At 32.8% G+C, this 26,094-nt stretch overlaps 1 protein-coding gene across 3 annotated transcripts in view; it reads left to right on the top strand.

The window, feature by feature from the left end:
- The window catches only part of LOC109603660 (dachshund homolog 2), a 130,068-nt gene extending 106,585 nt beyond the window's left edge, over window positions 1-23,483 (top strand). For all 3 annotated transcript variants that reach the window (XM_049969970.1, XM_049969971.1, XM_049969969.1), the window contains 3 exons: window positions 14,519-14,662; window positions 15,127-15,384; window positions 22,480-23,483. In XM_049969970.1, coding sequence (XP_049825927.1) covers window positions 14,519-14,662; window positions 15,127-15,384; window positions 22,480-22,613 — 536 coding nt within the window. In that variant the 3' untranslated portion in view covers window positions 22,614-23,483. The remainder of the gene's footprint in view (window positions 1-14,518; window positions 14,663-15,126; window positions 15,385-22,479) is intronic.
- The last annotated feature ends 2,611 nt before the right edge of the window (window positions 23,484-26,094 follow it).

Genomic DNA, 26,094 nt, shown 5'->3' with positions numbered 1-26,094 from the left:
ATTTTGTACGCCCATTTATTTATTATTTGGCGCCGAACGTAAACTCGCTTATCTTTGTGATATTTACATTTTTGAAATAACAATGCTTATCAATTTATTCTCTTATATCAATTTTTAGCAGCCATTAAAATGTTTCAGTGACGCCGTTCCAATTTGCCTAAAATTATTAACATAAGTAAAAATAAGTAAAATAGAATAAACACATTCTATATTCAGATTTTTTTATCTAATATAATAAAATTATAGATGTTTTTCATTAACAAATTTACTACTATGAATATTAATGAGATGAATTTCAAATTTCAGATTAAACGGTTTGTCTATTCCTTCACAGATGGCAAAAGAATAATAAGTTGTGATTAGACAACCAACATTATATATGATATTTACCTTTTTGAAATAATAATGCTTATCAATTTGTTTTCTTATATCAATTTTTAGCAGCCATTAAAATGTGTCAGTGACGCCGTTCCAATTGAAAATTTGAAAAATTTATAAATTTTATCTGTGAATCATTATGCACGATAAATTCCTCAAAAACCATTATTGCAAAAATACGACGACATAAATAGCTCTCGGCCCGAATCGGAGTGAAAACCCATAAATGATAAAACCACTTTTGGGGGATAAACGACGAAATCCCACATAAGTAAACACAATTAAATCAAACAGTGTCACATTATTATCTCCGCGGGAAATCACCCCAAAAAAAGGCGAAGAGAAAAAAAAACTATTTATCGGACACACACCCCGAGATTTGTCCGTGAAATCCCCCCCGTTTCCGAAATGTTTAGTCGTCTTTATGCCCTTTTACGATATATCATAATACGGTTCGTTTTTTACGCACACAGTACGTACGTATGTCAGTTTTTACGGCGAAACTACGAATGTTTGTCCCGGAGAAATTCGATTAGGTCGCGCGACACAAATATCTATCGGTCCCCGGAAAAACACATTTACTTTTATGCGACTGTTATCATTGATAGGGAATAACTCTGATGATTTTTACTGTTTTCATAAAAGATTTCTATACAGTTCGCCACCCCCCACATACACTTTATGGCGCGTCGTTTTACTCAAAAAATATTTAATTATATTTATGGCACGGCGATAACAAATATGGACCATAGTAAAAATTTAACGTTCTTCTTCTGATGGATTCACTCGTATTTCCAATTTTATTACATGATTGCCACGATATTTAGTTAATTATTTTGCGACACCGGATATAATCACTTTTAAAAACAAACTAATTTTTTTTGTTCATGTATTTTGTGTCCATGGTTGTCTACTTATGCTTTCAGAATATGCTGCCATCTAGTGGAGAGTAGCAAGATAGAATAAAAGTCAAATCTATTTTAAAAATATGTTTTTCTAATAAAATTGTAGTATTTCACTTAAAAATTTGTTACTATAAATATCCATAAAACAAAATTCGATTAAACATAATAAATAATATTAAATATACTCAATATTCGAAGCACTACATATCTAATTTGACACAATACTACAATAAAAACATAGTTCTTCTACTGATGGATTCACTCGTATTTCCACTTTTATTACATGATTGTCATGATATTTAGTTAATTATTTTGCGACACCGGATATAATATGCCCCTGAAACTCCAGTAATAATAATGTAATTGAAGGGGTAGGGGGTGGATGTGGTGCTTCGATTGTGAACGATATTTTGTGTGCGTTCTGCTTACAAATTCAATATAATTTAGTTGTTTTAAGTTGAAACGTTAACCGAACACAAATTATATTTATAGGCGGACGGCCGTAATCAAACCTGGTTAAATATCAGCCAAACTGGAACTCGGGCCCTTTTCAAACTACCTACTAATTAACCGTGCACTGCGCATTCAAAATATTTAAACTGCGTATTATAATGTAATGCAGTTTGCGATTCCCTCACTCATATTATAATCGAGAATCTATGGTAAAAGCTTTGCTTATGACACTGTTTATCATATTATTTAATAGTTGCCACTACATGTAACCAAAATGCCTCGGAAATTGAGTTAATAATTGATGATATTTATTGCGTGGAAACAACTAGTGTTTATTTCTTTGGCCTTTAAACATATGTTATTATAAAAAAGTAAACGCGTAAACTTTGTGATCGTCTCACCGAAAACTTATAATTCACGTTGCGTGAATAAAGCACCGAATCGGTTTCGTGCAAAAAGACAAAAATACTAAAAACTGGCCACGTTATTATTGACTCCGAATCGTATCGAAATCCAATGCGCAAATCTGAATGCCGAGAGAGAAAGGAGAGGCAGAGAGATGAACGAACGACGTTTCTTAATCTGCAAAATAGAGGATGAAGTTGATGAGCATCTAGGAACACGAATTGCCGGTTCTCGATCACCTCGGGTTACAGATCAATATAGTTCGCGTTCGATTTGCATATTTATGAGCGAACGATCCTGTCGAAAAGTTTCGGTACGGATGCAACGTGCTCATTTCGTCGATTCCTACGGAATTTCCAGCTCGCAACTAAATTGCACACCAGCAAATCGTGGAATTCTAATCTATCATTTACCACTCGATCTTTACTGCAATTTTACCAGTCGTTCCAGACTTTTAAAATACACAAAGCAATATTGGATTAAAACTCTACAAACAAAGTTCTTAATCCGTTCTTTATACAATCAAGACGGTTGTCGAACTTCTTAAGCAGTTTTGCATACAATTTAGATAGTTTAAAACTTCCTAAACGGTTCCATATACAATTAATACAGTTGTGAACCCACAAACTACACACTTTCATATTTTCCCATGAACTGTAAGGGAATGACGAACTATTTTACTGAACGTGGATCTACAAATAAACGGTTTCAGAGATATCCAGGATTATTCCGTTCTGAAAAATTACTCTGCTTTTCTTAACTATTTTATAACATAATTTAAAGGCTTAAAATATGAACAAAAATTGATATCACAACAAATTACTAGCTTCGAATATACGGAGGATTATTTCTTTCTGTTTTCTTCTAGATAATTATGGCAGTTTTAGGGAATATTTATACACAACTAGAACAATTTTAAAATATTGTTGTATAGAATTGATGTAGTTTAGTTCTATCTGTAATTAAGACACTTCAGAAACCTTTTAAATAGTTTCAAATAATTATACAATATTAAGTATATATAGTAATATATACAAGTTAATTGAATAAATAAAAAAATTTCTAAATTGTTCTATATACCACTAAGACAAGTTCTTAAGTAGTTTTACATAGAAATGATTTTGTTTAGAAATTCTTACTATAAACAATTCTATAAATAATTAAGTAAGTTAAGAAACTCTTTACTACACTCCGCTTTGTTTGCAAATTAGACAATTTAAAACTTCATAAATAGTTGCATACAATATAAAGTCAATTAAACAAATTGAAACTTTCGAAAAAGTTTTAGATACTACTGAGATAGTTCTAAAACTTCTATAATAGTTCTGAATAGATGAATGATACTGTTTATAATTTCTTAAACACTTCTAAAAAAATAAGACAGTTGAGAAATTCTTTAAGCAATCTTTTTATAATTTAGACAATTTAAAACTACATAGTGAAATAGTTTTATATAATATTAAGACAGACAAAGTATTTAAGATATTACTGAGACAGTGTTAAAACTATTTTTGTAAAAATAATACAGTTTAAAATTTCTTAAACAGTCCTGTAAAAATAAGACAGCTGAAAGACTGTAATTTGAACAATTTAAAAGTTCATAAATAGTTACATACAATATAAAGTCAATTAAACAAATTGAAACTTTCTAAAAAGTTTTAGATACCACTGAGACAGTCCTAAAACTTCTATAATAGTTGTGAATAGAAATGATACTGTTTAAAATTTCTTAAACACTTCTATAAAAATTAAGATAGTTGAGAAATTCTTTAAGCAATTTTTTTATAATTTAGACAATTTAAAACTAAATAGTGAAACAGTTTTTTACAATATTAAGATAGACAAAGTGTTTAAGATATTACTGAGACAGTGTTAAAACTATTTTTGTATAAAATAATACAGTTTAAAATTTCTTAAACACTTCTGTAAAAATAAGACAGTTGAAAGACTGTAATTTGGACAATTTAAAACTTCATAAATAGTTGTAAACAGTATTCAGTCAATTAAACAAATTGAAAGTTTCTAAAAAGTTTAAAATACCACTGAGGCAGTTCTAAAACTTCTATAATAGTTTTGTATAGAAATGATACGGGCTAGAATTTTGTTAAACACTTCTATAAAAATTAAGAGAGTTGAGAAATTGTTTAAGTAGTTTTTTTATAATTTAGACAATTTAAAATTAAATGGTTAAATTGTTTTATACAATATTAATACAGACAAAATATTTAAGATATTACTGAGACAGTTTTAAAAATATTTTTGTATAAAATAATACAGTTTAAAGTTTCTTAAACAGTTCTATAAAACAATAAGACAGTTGAAAAACTGCAATTTGGACAATTTAAAACTTCCCAAATTCTTGTTCACAATATTAAAACAAAGTAAATTAAATAAATTAAAAATGTTTAGACAAGTCTATATACTACTGAGAGAGTTCTAAAACTTCTAAAGTAGTTTTGTATATAAAAGATACAGTTTAGAATCTTTTAACAGTTTCATAAAAATTAAGTCAGTTTTAAAACTTTCTAAACATTTATATATAATATTAAAATAGACAAAATTAATTAAATAAATGAAAACTTCCTAAACAATTCTAGATACTATTGAGTCAGTTCTAAAACTTCTTAAATTGTTTTATATAAAAATGATACACTTTAGAAATGCTTAAATAAAAAAATTAAGCCAATTGAGTAGTTTTATTTATTGCAATTTAGACAATTTAAAAGTTGTTAAACAGTTATACACAATATTAAGAAGTTTTTAAACAATTTTAGATAATATTGAGACGATTCTAACTTCTTAAGTATTTTTCTACAGACATGATTCAATTTAGAATTTCTTAATTTTATAAATAATTAAGATGGTTATGAAACTTCTTTAGCAACTTTATATATAATTTATACAAATTAAATTTTTTTTAACAGTTCAATATATAACTAAGACTCTTCTAAAACTTCTTGTACAATCCTGTAAAGAAAACATATTTTCTAAGACATTTCTGTAAATAATTAAGATGGATATGAAATTTTTTAAGTAGATTTGTAAATTAAAAGTAAACATGTACTAATAAAGTTATAAACATATTTCTTGTCAATTAAGTCAAATCTTTTTAAGTGGTCTCTTTAAGAGAAAAATGTTTTAAATAGTTTTCTGTCCAATAAAGTTGGCATTATTCAATAAAAAAAAAAACATGTAACATTTTGTGTCTAATTTGAATGTGATCCAATTTAGTTATTTTGCATAATTTACCAAATATTGACAACATTTACAATATTTAAATACGTTTGAGACACGTTTAAATAAACTTTCCATGATTGTTTAACTGTAACATTTATTATGTTTTTCTAGAACAATAAACAAATCATAAAACTGATAAATATTTTTTGTCATGAGTAAAAGGATAGTGTGTGTAAATATTCCCCATCCCCATTGTTCGAATCTCTGACAAGAACGATAGTGAAGTGGGATAATACAATTATAAAGACCATTAAGTAAAAAAGACTTAGCACCAGAAGATCGATTAGGACACAGTACAAATATTCCCCGATACAAAAGAATTCTTTTGCCGCAAACAACAAAACCAATTAGCCCGAAACGGTCATTAATAAGATAAGAATTCGAGGCCGACGTAAAAACGGACCACGAATCCACATATCTGATTTCATTTCATTAAACCTAGATAAAAACGTTATTGGTTTTAATTTGAAAAAGTTCCCTTTTTAATTTGGTCCCGACATTTTTCGGAATCGTATTAATCAAGGCACGGAGCGATCGAAAAATTGGATGACAGACGCACAAAAGAAGTTAATAATCCCTGGTGGTCGGCCGCTTTGGTGCAACGGTCCCACTTGGTCCGATGGCCGAGGCGAGAGGCGCGAGGCGCCACCTTTGATGGGTGGTCCCCGCACAATGCTAATAATATATTTGTTTTCCCTTTCCTTTTTCCAGCGCGCCTCTTTTATTTTGACTACTGTGCACTGTGCCCGACGGGGGATGTCTTTGTGCGCCGTTGCTGCATTGTGTTCCTCGTTTTATGCCTGTTAGATGGAATTCTTGTACGAGCTACTGGGTTTCTGTGGGCTGTTTTCTGGCAACAATTCGAACAATTACATTAGGATTAGGATGTTATATTATCACATGTATTATTTTACTTTGGTGTGACGCTAAAAGATGGCGACAATTCGCGGAGTTTACAAGTCTGCAACCCACGTTGCATGCTTCTTAAAAAGTCAACTCGACGCCGCAAAAATCTGATAAAGAAAAACGTCGGAACCTCGGCAACGTTTTACGGTCGTAATTAAAACATATCGACGTGTCCAGCGTTGTTCGTCTAGAACACAACACCAACAACAGCAAGTAAAGTTTTACGACGGAGCAGGTGAGATAACTGGGGCCAGCCAGTAATTTCGTGGCACGATAGAATCGAACCCAATTTCCTGAGTAAATCAAACAAGTGTCAATCCATAACGGGCCGCGTTTTACGAGCCGCGACCGTTCTTATTGCCCTCGAAAAGTGAACCGCCCCCACGTGCGACACACGAGTCGACTCGACTCGAGTGTGTTTCCTACCAATGTAATTGTTGCGAGGTTTACGACGCATCTTTTATTGCCCGACGAAACTTTTCTCATTAACCGTTTATGTGCAGGAAATTCGATGGTGTAATTGCTTTGACAGGTACATTTACATTATGCGTCACCGACCCCACAACAACTTTCTTGTTCCGATTCTTTTCAGCGTTTTCAACGTTGTCCGAACCATCTGTTTGTATTAAACACAGAACTTAACATACAAAACGCATTACTTCTCACTTTTCAACCTCCCCGTCTCGGAAAGCTGAAGAGTCGAGAACCCGTAACAGTCACCGCGTCGAATCCATAAAAATAAAACGGGATAAAATATTCCCCGGTTTTTCAGTCGCCATACGCTCGTGACAAATTTAAAAATAATATATGGCATATCTTGAGATTTCTCGGGGCACGGGGCATAAGGGAGACCCTTTGCCAGTCGACAAACCACCCCGTAAATTCGATTTCGATGACCACACATCGATATTCCTCCCTTTTGCTCTCTAAGTGGAAAAGGCGATTCGGTTTTCCGATGTCTATTTGAGGTTTGCATAAGGGACGAAATTGAAATTCTCTCTTAAGTTTCACACAACAAAACAATTGTGTGTTTTGTTTGGAATAAAACGAGGTAATTTAGGGCGAAACATCTGACAAGACATTTTGGTGAATTCGTCCGGTGATAATAGCCAATTAAAGGGAGCAAGAAAAGAGAGGAGATTCGCCCGAGAGAAACACGAAGGAATTGACAAAAAGCGAACTAATTACGCCATATTTCATATTCGTCCGATATAGAATTTCCAAGTTCCATGAAAAGCTGCCGTTCTCCCCCCCTGGTGAAAAGAAATGGCCATTGTTCGGTCGGCACAATAAAAAAAGGAAATATGAATAGGTTCGCCTTTTTAAAAAGAAATACGGCCGAAAATTTGATTTACATATAGTACACATTGTCGAACGGAAAGTCTGAGTCGCATTAAACTTATTCATCAGTCGTTCCTTGGGGAAAAGGCGGCGGGCGGTGTGGGAGGAGACGCGGACAAAAAAATGTAATAATTTTTCGTCGGGAGATCAAAAGAATACGCTAGTTTCGTCCCGTTGCGGCATTGTGTGTGTGTGTGCGCGCCTCTGGAAAAACGGGAAACGTTTCCAGAGATCTATTCTCGCAGGAAACCCGAACCGGAATTAATGAAATTCTAATATGCGACTTAACTTTCTCTTTATGTGCAGGTGAATGTTTTTTCTTTTTTTTTTTGCTTTCTTTCTTTTTGTGCACACAAAGAACCACATTCAATTCAATCATATGTACACGGGGAATGTTTCTCATATTTTTTTTATTGCAGTTTTATGGGAAACTTCTTTAATAAAAGCTCTTAATAAAAAAAGAGCAGCTTTGGAAGTTTCAGTACTGTCCAAATTGTATGAAATATTGCTTAAAAAGAATCATAACAATCTTAAATCTATTGAGTGCTAAAAATATAATAATTTTTTGTTGTTCCAAAGAATACTTTAGTTTGTCACTGTTGTCCATGTACCTCTGAAAAATAGGGAAACGTTGCCGAACTTTCAGAAGTTTTAGTATTGTCCAAATTGTATAAAAAATAACTTAAAAATAATCACAATAATCTTTTTTTGGAAGTTCCAAAGAATACTCCAGTTGCTGTCAGCATTGTATCTTTGGAAAATAGGGAAACGTTTCCAGTATCTAATATCACTTGATACCCGACTTGCGAGTTAATTTTTGTCTCTTCAACTGTTTAAAATTTCAGATTGCCTTAATCCCATTCAGAAATGCTTTGGAAGTTTTGGTACCGTTTAAATTGTCTAAAAAATAATTTAAAAATAATTTCTACAATCTTAATTATATATTGTGCTAAAATTATAATAATAATTTGATGCGAGTTTCAAATCTTAAATATATAGAGAGCATTGTATCTCTGGAAAATAGGGAAACGTTTCCAGGATCTAATATCACTTGAAACACGACCTACGACTTAATTTTCTCTTTTTATTCAGGTGTTTTTTTTTTGTTTTGTTCACTGTTCTTCAATGTGCACACAAAGAACCACATTCACTTCCTATGTACACTAGGAATATTTTTCAATTTTTATATTATATTTTTATAGGAATTTTTTTTTAATACAAACTTTCAATCAAAAATTTTCAGTGCTTGTTATCTATTCAACTGTTGGAAGTTTCAGATTGCCTTAATCTCATGCAGTTTCGGTACTATCTAAATTGTATAAAAAATAATTTAATTATAACTGTCTTAAAATTAGAATAATATTTTGAGTTTCTAAGATGTGACTTGAGATTCTCTTTATGTTCAGATGAATGATTTTTTTCTTTATATTTTTTTATAGTTATAAAGAATTTAGTCAATTTAATTACATGTTTCTCATATTTTTGATGATAATTTTTTGGGAAATTTCTTTATTAAATATTCTTAATCGAAAAATGTTCAATACGTGTTGTCTATTTAACAGTTGAAGCAGTTCATATTCTCTTGATTCTATGCAGAACTGTCTAAATTGTATACAAAATTAATCTTAATTATATTTAGTGCCATTTTTTTTTTTCAAAGAATACATCCTGTTTTTGTATTTTGCCTCAGGAAAAATGGAAAACGTTTCTAAAATTTATTCACTCTTAGCGGAATGTTTTATATAATACGTACACGAGGAATATTTCTCACATTTTTTATTACAATTTTGTAGGAAAATCGAAATTGTTGTATATCCAAGTATAAATTGTTTTAATTCTATAAAGAATTGCTTTGGGAGCTTCAATACTGCATATATTGTACAAAAAATTGCTTAAAAAGAATTATTCATGAAGTTTCATGTTACATTTTATCTAAATTTATAAAAAAACATTCCTTATAAAATTGCTTAAAAATTCTCACATAGGATTAATAAAAGTTTAAATTGTTTTAATCCTATAAAGAATTGATTTAGGAGCTTCAATACTGTTTATATTGTACAAAAATTGCTTAAAAAGAGTTATTCAATAACTTTCATTTTATACAAAATTATTTGAAAGTTACTTTTTATCTAATAATTCCTTATGAAATTGCTTAATTCTCACACACGATTAATAAAAGTTTAAATTGTTTTAATCCTATAAAGAATTGCTTTGGGGTCTTTAAATCTGTTTATATTGTACAAAAAATTACTTAAAAAGAATTATTCAAGAAGTTTCATTTTATATAAAATTATTTGAGGGTTATATTTTATATAAATTGTATAAAAAAACATTCACTTCTTTAAAAAAAATGTGAAATTCTTACACATGATTAATAAATGTTTATGACTGTCTTAAATGTACTTACAATTATTTTGAAAGATACAATGATCTCTAAATTGTTTAATATTATTAAAAAATTCCCAATTACTCTTTCTCTTATTTTGTATGTAAGATTGTTTATTTATACATATTATATAATTAAAAAAATTTAAGATTGTCTTAAATGTATATGCAATTATTTTGAAAGATACAATGATCTCTAAATACACAATTTCCCAATTACTCTTTTCTTACAATGTATGTAAGATTGTTTATTTATACATATTTTATGATTAATAAAAGTTGATGACTGTCTTAAATGTATATGCAATTATTTCGAAATATACAATGATCTCTTACTTTGTATGTAAGATTGTATATTTATATATATATATATATATATATATATATATATATATATATATTATATTAATATCACAGAAATCAATTAAAATGCTTAAATAAAATTTATATCAATTTTTAAGTTTCCTAAACTGTTTGGTATAAGATTAAAATAGTTGTGAAACTTCTTAAACAGAGTTAAAATTTATACATAAAAAATAGTTGTGCACCCAATTAAAGTAGTTGTGGATGCGGAAAATTAAAGTTTCAACGTATTTTGTTAATAACATTTCTAATTGAATCAAAAATAGGGCCACCTAATTTATTTAGCATTTCTTAGTGTTCCACGTGGGAAATGTCTTTAAGAAAAATTTTGAATTTAAGAGAGAGAGAGAGAGAGAGAGAGAGAGAGAGAAGGAGAGAGCAAATTAATAAATAACTGAAAATGAGCCCATACCAAAAACTGGCCCCAAGACAATAAATCCAACACGTTTCTATTGTGTTGAGTGGTCATTCCCGTCTCAAATTAATTATCCTCACGCCGAAAGAAACAATATAACTAATAACAAGGGTGTTTTACGAGTTCATCTGCAGGTAGACGTTTTACAACGGTCCCCGATTCGATACGTCTGTCATTCGGGGCGCAATAAAACCGAATTGTGATCCATCACGACGAATAACAAGACTCAGCAGCACACATCAAATATTTCCGTTGTTGCAAAACAATAAAAGGAAAATTGTTTGGAGGTCAGGAGTGTGTCCTGTCGGACCAGATAAACAGTTTTCCCGACGTCCGGAAGGGGGGGGGGGGCAGGTATGGGGATGAAGCACTATCTCGAAGTTTTCGGCCAATAAAACCCGATTCGGAGATCGCCCTATTTACGACTAACCCTGACACCGTCCGATAACGATTCTATTTCTGTTTTTACCCGCGCGTTTGCTTTATTGCAGGTATAAAATATGATATTTATTGGGGCCGACGGTTTCCTACGTTCCGGCTTTTATTTGCGGAGGAAACTTGTAATCTGTCTCGGACACGATTTCGTCGCGTTGCAGGAATCATATTTTTATGAGGACTGCTCTCTCACAATATTGCGCTATATTTGGGGGGAGATTTTATGGGGAGACGTTAATAGACTGACGAAATTGATCAGCAATTACACCGGGACGTGATGAGGAATAACATAGTTTATGTTTCGATTTCGATTCGTTGTAACGAATCCTTGAGATTTTTCCAGTCAAGAAGCACATTCCAGGTGTGTGTAATTGATCAGCCAAATGGAAATAGTACTTCACTTCCATTAGCTGCTTGAACATGGTATTGTTAACATAATCGAGTGAATAAACACGGGCACATTAATCTGATACATTCAGTTAATTAAAATAATCATTTCAAACATTAATTATAATTAAAGATAATAAGCCATTACTCGTATTGTATTACTGTTAAAAGTATTAAATTGCTCTCTTATTTTTTTACGATCGTACTAAAAAATCGTGCAAGGTGTAAAATCTGAATAATATATTAAAAGTACAATGGCGTGAACACGACGAAATAATGTAGAAAAAAACTGTTTTCGTATTCATTGGATTTTATGTTTTAATTAAATTAAACGCGGTGTTGAAAAAAATAATGGGAACAATGCAATAATACCCCGGCGGTAATTAATTTGAATGTCGAGGCGTTTAAGGAAAAAGTATCGACAAATTGAAATTCCCATGTACCATAACATACATAAACACGGGCATGGGCATGGGCATGGGCGACGGTTGATGGTTGAACGCACCCGATTATTCTCACTTCACACCGCACGGATTAGAGGAAAGAGGAAGGAGGAAGGAGGAAGGAGGAAGGAGGAAAGTGTCTTTGGAGTTCCTCCAAAAAGAACACGGAGCCGGCGATCGGCGTCCGCGAAGCCTTGATGTGGGTGGTACCGAAAGAGTGTACGAGCGCGAGAGAGAGAAGACGAAATGTATTAATCAAATATTGACGGGATCCATCTTGGCGGCGAGCGCGCGGCGGCGGGAGGGGAAGGCAAAACGGCCGCGGATCAAGATAAGACCGTGCCGGCAACACACCGCGTGCACATTATGCACCGTAACCTGGCATTACCTGTGGAAGGCGATTGGCCCGTACCCGGTGTCGTTTCACCAATGTTCTGGCCCCACCCCGGTCCGCGGGAACCGGCCGATTGACAATGGACGGTGAAACGTGATCCGCACGTCAAAGATCGACCGTTCGGATTCATTGACTTGTTGGCTCTCGGCCGTTTCTTCGCGTCCAAGCCACTTCGGAGTACTCTAACCTACACCAAACATGATTTATTTCAGGGCTTTGAACAACTACTACTCTTTTTTTTCAATTCGAAATGGTACCAAATACCAAATCAAAAATCAAAAATAAAACTATTAAACGTTCTTTTATTACCCATTTATTAAGTTTTGAATAATTGAGTACTCCTTTAAAAATACTGCAATCAATAATTACGGTACCAATATACCAACTAGAAGATTCTAAAATTGTATCAAATTTAAAAGTTGAGGCTTTCGTTTGTTGTCCTGACGTTTCGCTAATACGAGTGGCCAGCATCTTCAGAACCCTGATTTGATTAGTTTGACATCTGCTTCACAACTAAATGACAACTTAGACAACTGTTGTTCTAGAAATTTCGTTCTCTTCGTTGGCCGTTCTTATCTGCTGCAATTTCGTTTGTGTTCCTTAATCCTAGTACTATGTACTACTACTAGTACCAGTGTACTTTCCCGCAAGAGAAATCTATGTGATATATCACAGAAGCTGTTTGATGGTCTCTCCTATCTTTGGCAGATCTGAGACTGTGTTGAATCTTCCAAAAGTCTCAACCTTTAAATTTGGTACCATCTCCTAGTTGGTATATTGGTACTCGACCACAAATATTGATTACAGTATTTTTAAATCAATTACTTAAAACTTAATAAATTGGGAACAAAAGAACATTTAACAAGTTTTATAACTTTTGATTTGGTACTACTTAAAATTTTTAATTGAGAAAAAAGAATAGAAAGAAAGTACTAAATTTGTAAGAATTTCTAAAAACTATTAAATTTATTTCGCAGATAAAGGAACTTCTTCCTACAAGTCATAGTATACAAATTTAAGTCACCATTAACAGTAATTATCTGGTGTTAATGCAAATTACACCTTCAAACCGAAACATCAACCGAATCAATCAAATGTAACAAAGCAATTACCGCAGTTCCAAAATCCACAGATCGACAAAAACCATAATCGAATCGATTCTTCAAACAAATTAATGACCACCCAAAGTCGGAGAACCTGTAAATCACAACGAATAACTCCGTACAGTGATTACCATTGAGTTGTGGTGTAATGAGTGTTATAATTAGTTCTGGGAGAACGAGGGGGGAGGTTCCCCGTGGGGTAGGAACCGCCTAATACCGCGACACAGCAGGGTGCCACCATCCATCAACCCAGAACCGATTCTCGACCAATGCGACCACCTCAAGATTGATTACCATTAATGTGGTATCGGATGATGATTCCAATTATCTATTGTCTTAGAGAAATTGACTTTGAGTTGAGATGGTACGACTATCTTTGGTGTTAGTTTAGTATATTGTTAAATAACTTTTGGTCATTTATAAAAGTTTCTTACTGACAATAATTCATAAATAATAACTTGTTTGACATGAAATTAGTTTTTGAATCTCTTTCCTCTGCAGTTTTTAAAGCACAATTATCTATTATATATTCTATTAACACAAATGACCAAAAATAACCAAAAATAAGTTTATCTTAAATAAAAAAAAGTTTGTAATGTAATTTTGTATTAAAAGCATTAACTGTACACAATCAATTACCCTAAAATTGCTCCATGCTATTTTTCTACGGTTTAATTGTAAATTATGTAAACTGCCTTTTTTCACAGTCTCGTACTTTCGTAGTCTGAAACAACGATACAAAAGTGCTTCCGTTTCCTCTCTAATAAAACGGAGTAGTTCAAACATCCTTCTGTATTTCTTTTCGGGCGCCACCGCAACAATTATTATTTACAATGCTCTTTGTTTGTCGGATCCACAGATAAAAACGAACAATCGGTGGGAACAATTTTATCGAATGTCTGTGTTTGTTTCTGTCTTGTACGAAGGGAAGAGATTAATAAAATAAAATGAAAATGTAATTGTTCCAGCCGTGGTGCAAAAACGTTTGAGACGGGAGAGAAGAACCAGAAGGAAGCTGCACGACCAACTGGAGATCGAAACCAAAAGGCGGACTCACCTGGAGGAGGCATTGAAAGCTGCAGGCGCCCAAGAACAAATCAACATCATCAATGGTAAATATTACAATATTAAATTTTGAGGGGTGGTGTTTAAAGTGGAATCAAAAACAGAAGTGAAATGCGTAAATGAAACCCGTGCGGCCCGTCAATCACAAGTTATCCGCGTATTACTTCTTTGATATCCCGCGGGGTTGCCGAAAACTTCTGGATTGATCCGAAACAGATTACAAGATATTTGCCTTGTTATTCGCAGTCTCATTAAGAACGGGATACGGTTTTGGGTCGGGGGTTAGGGGTGCGGCAGAGGGATCGGAACACACGCAATATTGATGGGGAATATCGGGGAAAACAATGGGCTCATGTTTCCCTTACATTTGCCAGTTGTTATTAAATTAACTCGCGTTCCATTTAAGACATTCCCGACTACAAGTTAAACATCTCTCTGCTTCGCATCACTAACACAACCATATTAATTGTCACACCTAGTTTATTAATAATTGATTGATTGGATTTTATAGAAAAACTGGCACAGATGGAACAAAAACCTGCTCAACAAAATCACGTGCTGTCGAACGACAGAGACCGTCTGCAGGCTCCGGAAGCGTCGAGGATGCTGGATCGCGAGAGGGAAGACAGCGCGATTCCCGGCTACGTGCAGGGGTTGAGGGAGGCGCCGCCGCCGCAGCCGCCGATCACCCAGTCCGAGACGAAGACTTGGGGCTACCCGGGCATCGAAATGATGAACACCGGGGCCGCCTTCTGGCAGAATTATTCAGGTACAATTAATGAATATTTTCTGAAAGGTATTAAGAGGGAACGAATGGGGCACTTTTTATGGGTGCATTAAAGCCGGAATATGCGGTTTAATAAGCGCAATTGACATAAAACGGGCAGTCGAACAAATAAACGGAATTCCTTTTAAGGCACCAACCGCAGAAAAATCATTGGGAGGTCCCCGATTAATCGCCGACATAAAGTACCGTCGTCGTAGATGAGCGAGCGGTACGTATCAATAAAACGTGTTTAGTGGGTATATTACAAACCGATAAAAGCTTTTTCATCGGCACCAATTTAAAAGCAATCGTTCGAAACTTTAATGATTTATCTCCAACAAAGGACATTTAATTCCAGTAGCCCATGGCTGAAAAGTACGCTGCGAGCCGAACAATCGAACGCCTCGGTACCATTGTACGATCCGCACAATCGAAACACCGACTCATTATTACCTTTAATTTCGAATTTCAATGGTTTAATAGTCGCTTAGGGTCAAACTTAGCGATCAGGTAATATTGGTATTATGTGCCCGGGATGTCTTCCACAACGTGTCACGATTCTCCACCACTCCACTTTTTTTCTACTAATCGGTGAAATTAACAAACGTCGGACAATGGAATGTTTCTCGAGGATTGTTAATTAATTTTTACCAACAATGGAACTAAAGGATTTTATTGTACCAGAAATTGGTTGATACAGTTAACATGTTACTTAATCGGTCTTATGATAACAGATTATCCAAACCTCCTCGTTACTCCAAACAGGTATCCACCTATAAACTCATATAAACTTATATTTTGATGTCCCAAAACTTGTCACAAAATTCACACACTATAGGATGGCCGCAACTTAAAAAATCAGAGGTCAAAACTTACAAGAGAGAATTAAATTCTCTACAACTTTTGATTTAAACATTTTTTCATACGTCGAACCTTTATCGAGATAAAGAACAAATAGCGCACGGCTACAGTATCATCGTTAGTCCCGACCGAAAATACGTAGTATAAAGTTTATAAATTATTACTAAATATATAATTACCATTTTTTATTAACTATTACATTATATTCAATCATTTTTTTTGATTTCTTATCTATTTTTAATTTCCATTTCTTCACATATAGTATTTGTAACATTCATAGCATATGCCCATTTACACAAAACACTTTCTTTTGTGATTCCACCAGGAGATACTCCTCCTTCTGTTTTCATTGATTTCATAAGACATTGTTCAATTACCATATCTGTCCATGTACCAGATCTGATTTTTTCTATTCGTTTCACGGTGAAAAATCCATTTTTAAAGTTCTCAAAAGTTTGTTCATCCATAGTTTCTTCCAACTTCAACATATCTTGAAGATATAAACGTGCTGATTTTACATTGTCTCCAACATATTGTACAAATGCACTCTGATGATAATAATAAAAAATGGTAATTATATATTTAGCAATAATTTATAAACTTTGTACTACGTATTTTCAATTGGGGCTACCAGTTGACCTCAAATACTCAAATACATACCGTCTGCTCTTTGCCTTTTATGTCGACAACGGTTCGATGTATGAAAAAATGTTTAAAACAAAAGTTGTAGTGAATTAATTAAATTCTCTCCAATATTGATAAGAAATACAAGTAACGTAAAACCCATAGAAAACGAGATATTTACAAAAAATGTGCAAATCGATTTTTGTAAGTTTTGACATCCGACTTTTTAAGTTGTGGCCATCCTATCATGTATGAATTTTGAGACAAGTTTTGAGATGTCCAAATATAAGTTTATACGAGTTTATAGCTAGATATCTCTACGTGGTGGAACTGAGATAAGCAACATTGTCTCATAATCAGTTATGAAAGATAGATGAGATGTATTGTTGTCGTGTGTAGGGACAAATATTAGAGGAACGAATTTACCGCATCTAATCGAAGTTAAAGTTGCGGAGTCAGGACTGAAATAAACCACCCCCGTTCCTTGTCCGGCGGCACAACTATGGCGAACAAACAGACGTGATACAATAAACATATTATGTAAACGGGTGAACTCGGGGGAAATTATGCTGCGGCAACGACGGGGGTGGTGCCGACGAAACGGGACGACCATCTTCGGGGTGTCGCAGGGCGACTTCTCAAACCTACCGCACGACGATTCCTTGGATATTAGAATTCATGGAGTTGCACGAACCGCAATTTACAATATTAAACGTGTTGTGTAATGTTTTGAATTAGCAATATTGAGGGAGCCCGGGAGAGTTTCATTTCGGGAACAGTTGGAGCAACCGACGCGGTCTCGAATCGTGCCTAAATGACTCTTCAATTTAACACGTAAATTAAAATAAAAAAACGAACGTGTTGTTGGATCATTCTCGTTAAGGTTTATTAAACGCATCTGCTCCTTTTTTGTACAATATGATTCCAGCTGATGTTTCCCGATAAAATGATACATAATTTGTTTTACGTTTAACCGATTGAAGCAGACACATGTTTTGAAAATGTTGGTTTCGAATGAAATTCTCGTTTCAGCATCTGGAACCGCGTTTGCCTGATGTTGTCTCTCGACAATGGCACTCAGTATTAATATTTGTACGTAGCACAATAACTAACCGACCGACGTGATAAATTAATAAACTAATTAGTCGCGGATTTTTGTTCGAGCAAAAGCGTTTGTGGAATGCCCGATATTAAAGGTGTTTAAGATAATGATTCGTTAAGGTGTGTTTTTTTAAACGTCGTACAAAAAGGCCACAACAAAAGATTCATAATGGTTTTTGTGCAGAGAAATAACACGCGTAAAACATTATTATATAAGGTATTTTCTGATGGAATAACATATTTAAACTGGTTCGTTTAAATGTAACCACTTTTGGAATCTTAATTTTTAAATTGTTTTAAATTATTTACAGATAGTTTAAAATAATTAGTAATATGAAATTTTGTATTTTAGTATCAATATTTCATTTAAAATTTACAACATTCAAAACATTAATAAAAGCTAAAACTTATTTATAAGAAAATTCTTTTTTAATTCAGTTTTGTATTTAATATATTTTAATTAACCTTTTACAGGAAAAAATATTTTAAATATGAGAGTGAACATTTTTTGAATCAATGGAAAATTCTTCTGTAGTTTTATAAACTATAATTATTATATTATCTTTTAAAACAAAATTGTTTTTATTAAATATTTTGCAAAACTATATTTTTTGAATTAATATTTTTTATCTTAATGAAAATTTAGAAAAAGACTAAACTCCAATATATAAATATGATGATATGAAATAATTTCCTTTCTAATAAAAATATTTTATTATTTCATATCACTTTAGTACATTTGAATTTTATTTTTTTATATAATTTGGACGATTTCTTATATATCTGATATGGAAAAAATGATTTAAGTATCCAAAGTCTATTTTTTTGTTACTGCATTTTTCTCTGATTTTGAAAATTGTCATATAACAGAACAGAACAGTAATATTTACAACCTTCAAAATGAATAGTTCAAATTAGCAAAAATTAATTTGTGATACACTAAATTTGCTTTAGTTAAGATATAATTATATTTTTGATAAATGTGAATATATTTAAGCTGCCAAATATGATGATTAACCACTGATTATCTGTTTGAAAATATTACATTAGTAATTATGGTATTTGCTTAAAAGTGTGTGAATATAAAATTTAATTTTTAAAAACATAAGTATGTTATGGTGTATGAATTGTATAGAAATTTATTTAAAAATTTAGTTCATAATGAAAAATTTATTACAAATTATACTTTTGGATAATAGCCTAATATCCATATAATTAATAATCAGTTTTCGTATATGTATATATATATATATATATATATACATATGCATTTTAATTTTCATTATCCACTTATTTTTAGAAATTATTAGAATATTTCAGAATGAATTAAATTCATAACTTTATTAATTTAATAAACATTTTAACATATTTTAATTTTTGTTATATGAAAATAATTATATTTTTTTAAATTAGTGAAAATTATATAACTATATTTAAGATATTTTTTATACAAAATTGACATTTTCAAAATATAACAAAATTATATAACAAATTTTTGAATTATTCATATGAACTGGATTTATATAAAGGTGAAAAAAATACGAGTGTTTTTTTTTTTAATTATAAGCCAAGTTAAAAATTTTTAATATTCACTAAATTTTCACTATTGCTTTTATTTTTTAATTGTAAACTTTCATATTATTGAATATTGCAAAGTATATAATCCTCTAAAAAGATTTTATCATCGTTAATAATAATTTAACCATCAAAAATAATAATAATAATCATAATAATTAAATAAGTAAAATTGTTGTCAAACATCAATTTTCGCAGATATTTTATATGTGGTCAGATTTGTCAATATTCAGTTTATGATAATCAACGTTTCTAAATAAAGATCTCTGATCAATTTTTCTCAATCTTAGCTGGAAACCCTCGTAACGGTTAAAACTAACCAGTTTTGGGACATCCTGTATATGCATGTATTTTAATTTTTATTGTTTGTTTTAAATTCATAACTTTATTAATTTAGTAAACATTTTTACATATTTTAGTTATTGTTATATAGATATAAATATATTTTTTTAATTTAATGAGAATTATATAGATATGGTTAAGATATTTTTAATACAAAATTGACATTTTCAAAATATAACTAAATTATATAAAAATTTTTTGAAATATTAATATAAACTAGTTTTATGTACAGGGTGAAAATAATACCAGTGTCTATTTTTAATTATAAGCCAAATTAAAAACCTTTAATATTCACTAAATTGTCACTAATTTTTTTTTATTGTAAAACTTCATATTGTTGAATATAATACATAGTATGTAATTTGTGGTAAAATGTCATATTTTCTTAACATGTACATGATCTTAACTATTTAGCATAATAAGCGGGCAGTTTATTATTGGTATCAAGCTGTGAATAAATTAACAATTACTTTAACGACTGACTCTTTTCACTAAGATTGACTCAGTTCAAAGAGGTGAGAAAATCATTTGAATAAAACACAACAAAACTTTTAGTAGTAATACAAAGAGTATTATAATTGTAAATTTATTGTTTTAAATTAATAATAATAATGTCGTAGGTATTGGTCTTGGGTGGACCAGAGACTAGAAATTTAGTCCGGTTGAGTGACTGATCCAACAGTGTGTTTTATCGATTACTGTTGTCTTAATTCATTGAAGACGCGTTCCGGCACTATGAATCTCAACGTCTTGTCGTTCACGGTTCGCAACACCAAACCAAACCAGTTCACAAATTGAAACATCTCCCCTAATTTGTGTTTACACACATCTTCGATTCAAATTCGAAAACAAGCAACAATTGTAAAGCGACGACAAAACAGAAGGGCAGACGTTGTAAAAAGAAATATCGCGATTCGGAGAAAGTGATGCATGAATTGATGCGATTTGGAACATCAAATGTGAAACGACCCCATAAAAATAAATTGAATATGAAGTTGAAAGAAAAGAGAAACGGATTTTATTCGAAAATTGTACGCCAGCCCGCAAACAACGAATTTTCCGTTTGGCTGGTATTATTTCTAATCTAAAACTTAATCAAAATTAAATTTTCTGTCAATTTAATATAAATTAAACTTAATGCCTAAGACACAAATTCGACGCGAAGGGTGCGAGACCCCGAATTTATACAAATTTCCATTTATTTAGTTACAGCGCGATGATTTTGCTTTGTAGTGATTTCACACGTTGCGACGACAATAATATTCACGAATTTAAATCGGGACGTTTCGCCCGGAGGCGTCCGGGGGCGCCCGTATTTTTCAAGAGAGCTCGGAAGGGAGAAGACACGCTCACAAACACACACAACCAATTTATACGGTTTACTGGTTATTTACTCTCGCGGATCCGAAACGGGGCCCACGTTCATTTGTGGAATTATCGATTTTTTACTTCGGGCTAATCTGCCTTTATTCCCGTGATTTGGCCGACACAAACGAACAAATCCTCAGAGGAAACGGACGAACGTCTCAGAAACCGCACCTATCCATAATTAAAACCAATTAAGGGCAAAGGTTGAGACAGACAGTTGGAGAGTTAATTTTCGCAATGGTGGAGGCGCCGGTTTTGGGGAACTGCGGGGGGATTCCGGCCCGTTGGCCATTTAGCACGATGTTATCTTTAATGTAGCAATTTCTCGGCTCGTTGTCCGCATTTTGAATCTTGGCCGCGCGTCGCCACGGGAAAATGTCGCAGGCATAATCCCCGAGCCCCGGGAACCTCTTTAATTAAGAAGTTTCGCCGGGTAAATCGGCCTCCGTCGCCTCGCCCGCGATCCTCCCCTTTTATTTTCCTAGTAATAAACTAGATGCAGAACAAGAAACGTGAAACGGCGCCTAAAACAATATTTTCGCGGACCACGGATCTAATTGAAATGCGAATCCGACACACAATCGCATAAGCGGCTGTGCATATTAAAGTGAGGTGCATTAGCCCGAGGCACCAACCCCTTCTCTCAACACCCACCACGGTTCCGTCGTGGAAACAAAACGCAAGTTTTTAATCATCTTAGTTAGTTGTTCAGCCCCCCCGGGAATATAAATCGAACCGTGAGGTAGGCAAACTAAACTAGGCAAGACTTTGTGCACCACGTCCGGCATATTAGTAACGAATCCGAAGACATAGGTCTTCAATCCATATTAATCTGCGGTGATTAGAGTTAATTCAATCGGAATCCCGCCGAACAATAGAAAGTTAGTTTGGTCCGGGGGTAAATGGGTCCCAAGACGGCGATGGCGGCGACTTAAGTCCCGCACGACCCGAAAACCGGGCACCCTGGACAACGGGAAGCCGGCACAATATTAACTAATTACCTATTCATTAAGGCTTAAAGTGGCAAGTTGGCTCTGAATTATTCGGGACTCCGGAGGCCCGCAGTTCCGGAAGTGAGGTAAGACGCAGGAACTCGCCGGAAGCTCCTTTAATGGATGCCCCCAACTTATGCCTGTCTGTGTGTGCGTTTCGCTCTATATGTTTCATCGCGATTGATTGGCGGTTCGTCTCTTTAACAAACTGTTCTAACATGGCATTCCCTTCCAGATTCTTTGGCTCAGGAGTTAGAGATGGAGAGAAAGTCGCGCCACCAGCAAGTGGAGAGAGATGTGAAATCGCCTCTTCAAGACAGGGCGGCTTATTACAAGAACTCGGTGCTGTTCACCAGCAGTGCAACATAAACGTGGAACTTTGTAAAACTGTTGTTGAAATTGTTTAGTTTAGAGGAATGCTTTTACTTCTAGTATATGTGAGTTACAAAATCTATGAAAACGTCCATTTTCTTCGATGCATATCAATTTAGTTTCAACATTTACTTTGATTTTGTAAATTAAGTTTCGTTAAGACTGATTTTCGGGCATAACTTTAGAGATTTTCTTCGATTGTGTATCTGTAAATATCGATAGATCTGGTTATGAAGTTACTAATAAGGATATAACTCCCGTATTTTTACTAACTAATTAATCCAGCATTGTAACATAGAGCATGTCTTAAGATATAAAACCTCCCTTCGGTTCTAGAACGAGTAATAATACCTAATAATAATACCTAATAATAATAATAATAATAATAATAATAAATGTGTATACGCCATTCTGACAATCATGTCAAGATTCAGAAACATAAAACTTGTAACTTGTCCAAAAAAAATGAACATATTTTAATCCCATTATTAGTCGTTAACTAGAAATATTTTATATCGAACATAATAGGTGTAAATATTCGTATTCTGGTGTTAATCATCCGGTTTGTTTTTGTACACAACAGTTTGCACAAATCCGTACGGTTTGAATGTGTAGGGACAATATCAATTAAACGGACACAATGTTAATGTTTTACTATTTGTTTTCCGACTGTAAATGTAGTTTTGAAACTGTTCAATTTTGTAATACTCTTAGAGCACTTTTTTAATTTGACAAATCAATTAATTTTAGAGGACTTGATAAATTTGCAATGTTAGAATGTATATGAGCTGCGTGCATGTATTTATTGTAAATATTTATGTATGTGTGCCTTGTAGAAAATAAAAATGATTCATAAAATTGACCCAACCATTGTTTTATTCAATTTTATTTTATTCCTTCCTTGAACTAAGAATTACACATCAGACAAGGTAAGTAAAGTCAACAGAAAATAAATGAACATTGATTTTGATTATAAATTTTTCTTTGACTCGGGGAAAATAATTAAAGATTGTATTCAAGTCTAGTTGGCCGACGAAAAGTGGAGATTTCCAGATAGCAGAAAGTCTGTTTGAAATAAAGTTTGGTAAATTAAGGAGGAGGTCTGGTCCGCGTACCGGGGCAAAATAATAATTAAAATCCCCGTCGAACTTATTTATTCATTTTATACACAACCGTTTTGGGTTGGATAAGTTTTGAAACGGAGACGCGAGGGGGATTTGGCCAACCGCAAAACATAATATCTAAATTTGGTTGATTAACGCGAGCTGTAGCCGACTGATAATGAATGCTAAAAGAAGTATCTATTAAAACTTTAAGTACAATGGCTCAAAGAACACTCCCTTCTTCGCCCTCCGTCCTTCTTTCTCCTTTGCTCATTGTTCCCGTCAATATGAGAGAAACACATCACCTCAATTAAAACGTAATAAGAATCTTCTCCATTTTCTTAGGTATAAAACTCATTAACACTGCGCAAAAGGGTGGCTGTACCGGAGCCGTTCGATAAATTAAAATTACCGAAAGAGTAAAGAGTTTCTAGTTTCTTCTTTTACTTTCCTCCGCCCGCACCGTCCGCCCCGGCTCCACTCCGCTGTTATTCTCATTTAATTACAAACTTTACACTCTTTGTATTAAGTCATATTTTATTACCATTAGTAATGTAATCCGTTTACATAATTAAGATCTTTCTTGGGATATTATTATATAAAACGCGGGCTATTCCGTTACTCTTACTCTTATTCACTCTGGCTTTGACTCCGGACTTTATGGGGATGAAAATTTATTCTAATTCGTGATTAATTGATGTAAATGTTTCCTTTGGAGGCTCAGTGAAATATTGCTTTACGAAAGTTTATTCATTAAACTAAACTAAAAATGGAAATAAGTAATTTAAAAAATATCAATTAATTCTAAAAATATCGAAATAATTTAGGAAAATGTTTTAAGGAAAGAAAATTTTTCAAATTTGTTTAATGAAATGATACATGTGACAATTTAAATATAAAATTCTTAATTCAAAAATTATACTTTATTATTTATATTAAACCAATGAATATAAAAGAATCCAAATAAATTAAATAAAAATACCTTACTTTTAAATTCACTAAATTTTATTAAATTATTAGAAATCAAAAAATATTTAATAAAAAGGTAAAAAGTAATATTAAAAAAATCTATAGAAATAAAAAAACAATAAAGAAATAAACAATTTAATAAAAATATAAAATGTCTTATTAAAAAAATATGTAGAAATCAAAAAATAGTAAAGAAACAAACAATTTCTCAACAATTAAAAAAATGTTAGTTTTAAAATTATTTTCTAGTAAAAAAGTAAATATTTTACTTGTTTCCATATTTCATATTTTAATCAAAATTATGGAAGTATACCAATATTAATTAAACTGATCCTAAAATTAGACTTTGTTTCGTTGCGTATTAATTTTTCGATCGCAACCCCCGAAATTCGTATCACAGCAAAACAACGAACGAATATCTTGTTTTTAATTAATTCCCCGAGTGTACAAATCAGACCATCCCTTATTATTAATAAATTCTTCGTCTTCCATTCGGACGGTCCGAATTCGCATGAATTTCACCTCCGGGCGATTCAGTCGGGCAATCGCAATTTTAAATATTTTTAAATTGGAAATATTAGCGGCCCCATACGGGAATCACATGCGCGTCCCCTCAATTTGTGCGCCGAACGAGAAATTCCATCGGGAATCGGGAATTTTTCCGAACCGTTCGTCCGCTTTATATTTCTTATTCCGTCTCGTTAAATATCATTTTATTTTTTTATTTAATTGTAATACAATGCCCGGGTTATTTAATAACGCGGAATGCTTCGGATTGCAACTGCAATTATCGTGGGGCCTCCCCCGGGCCGGGGCCAATTATTGAAAATTACCGTGCCAATCAATAAGTCCACTCGACCGGATTATTGCCCACCTTAAATTTGATTCCGCGTAAACATTTCCGCCGTTTCCGCCAGATTAGGAAAAGAAAAAACACAACTCGAAAATTTTCCGTCAAAGACACAAATTTAATTACGGGGTGGCAAAGAAAATAATTATTCCCCGACGTCAATCTCAATCAGGACAACACAAACTTTAATTTTCTTTAATCAAAAAATGTAAATTCGCAGCAGAATGTAATCGAATTAAAATACACTTCAAGTGTCGAAAAGGCGATTAAACACACACCCTTTAAGGTCGGACTGTTTATTTTTTTGAAGGAAATCAAATTCATTAGCGATTGAGCGACGCACAAGCTGTCGCCTTTAGTGACGTTGCGACGTCGTCAAACTACGATCGGAATTTATTAAAAAAAATTGGAGGAAAACGCTTTAATCAACTACCCTTTTGTTTTGGTCAACGCCAAATTCCAAAATCTTAATTAATACACACCCTGCTACTAGTATAATATTGTAAATCAGTGCAGGAAGAAAACAAATCTAATATACATATATACAGTGAGTAAA

The sequence above is a fragment of the Aethina tumida genome, chromosome 7, assembly GCF_024364675.1.
Source record: "Aethina tumida isolate Nest 87 chromosome 7, icAetTumi1.1, whole genome shotgun sequence".
NCBI classification, from domain to species: domain Eukaryota; kingdom Metazoa; phylum Arthropoda; class Insecta; order Coleoptera; family Nitidulidae; genus Aethina; species Aethina tumida.
The sequence above is the reverse complement of the archived record's forward strand: the minus strand, read 5'-3'. Positions and strand labels throughout refer to the sequence as shown.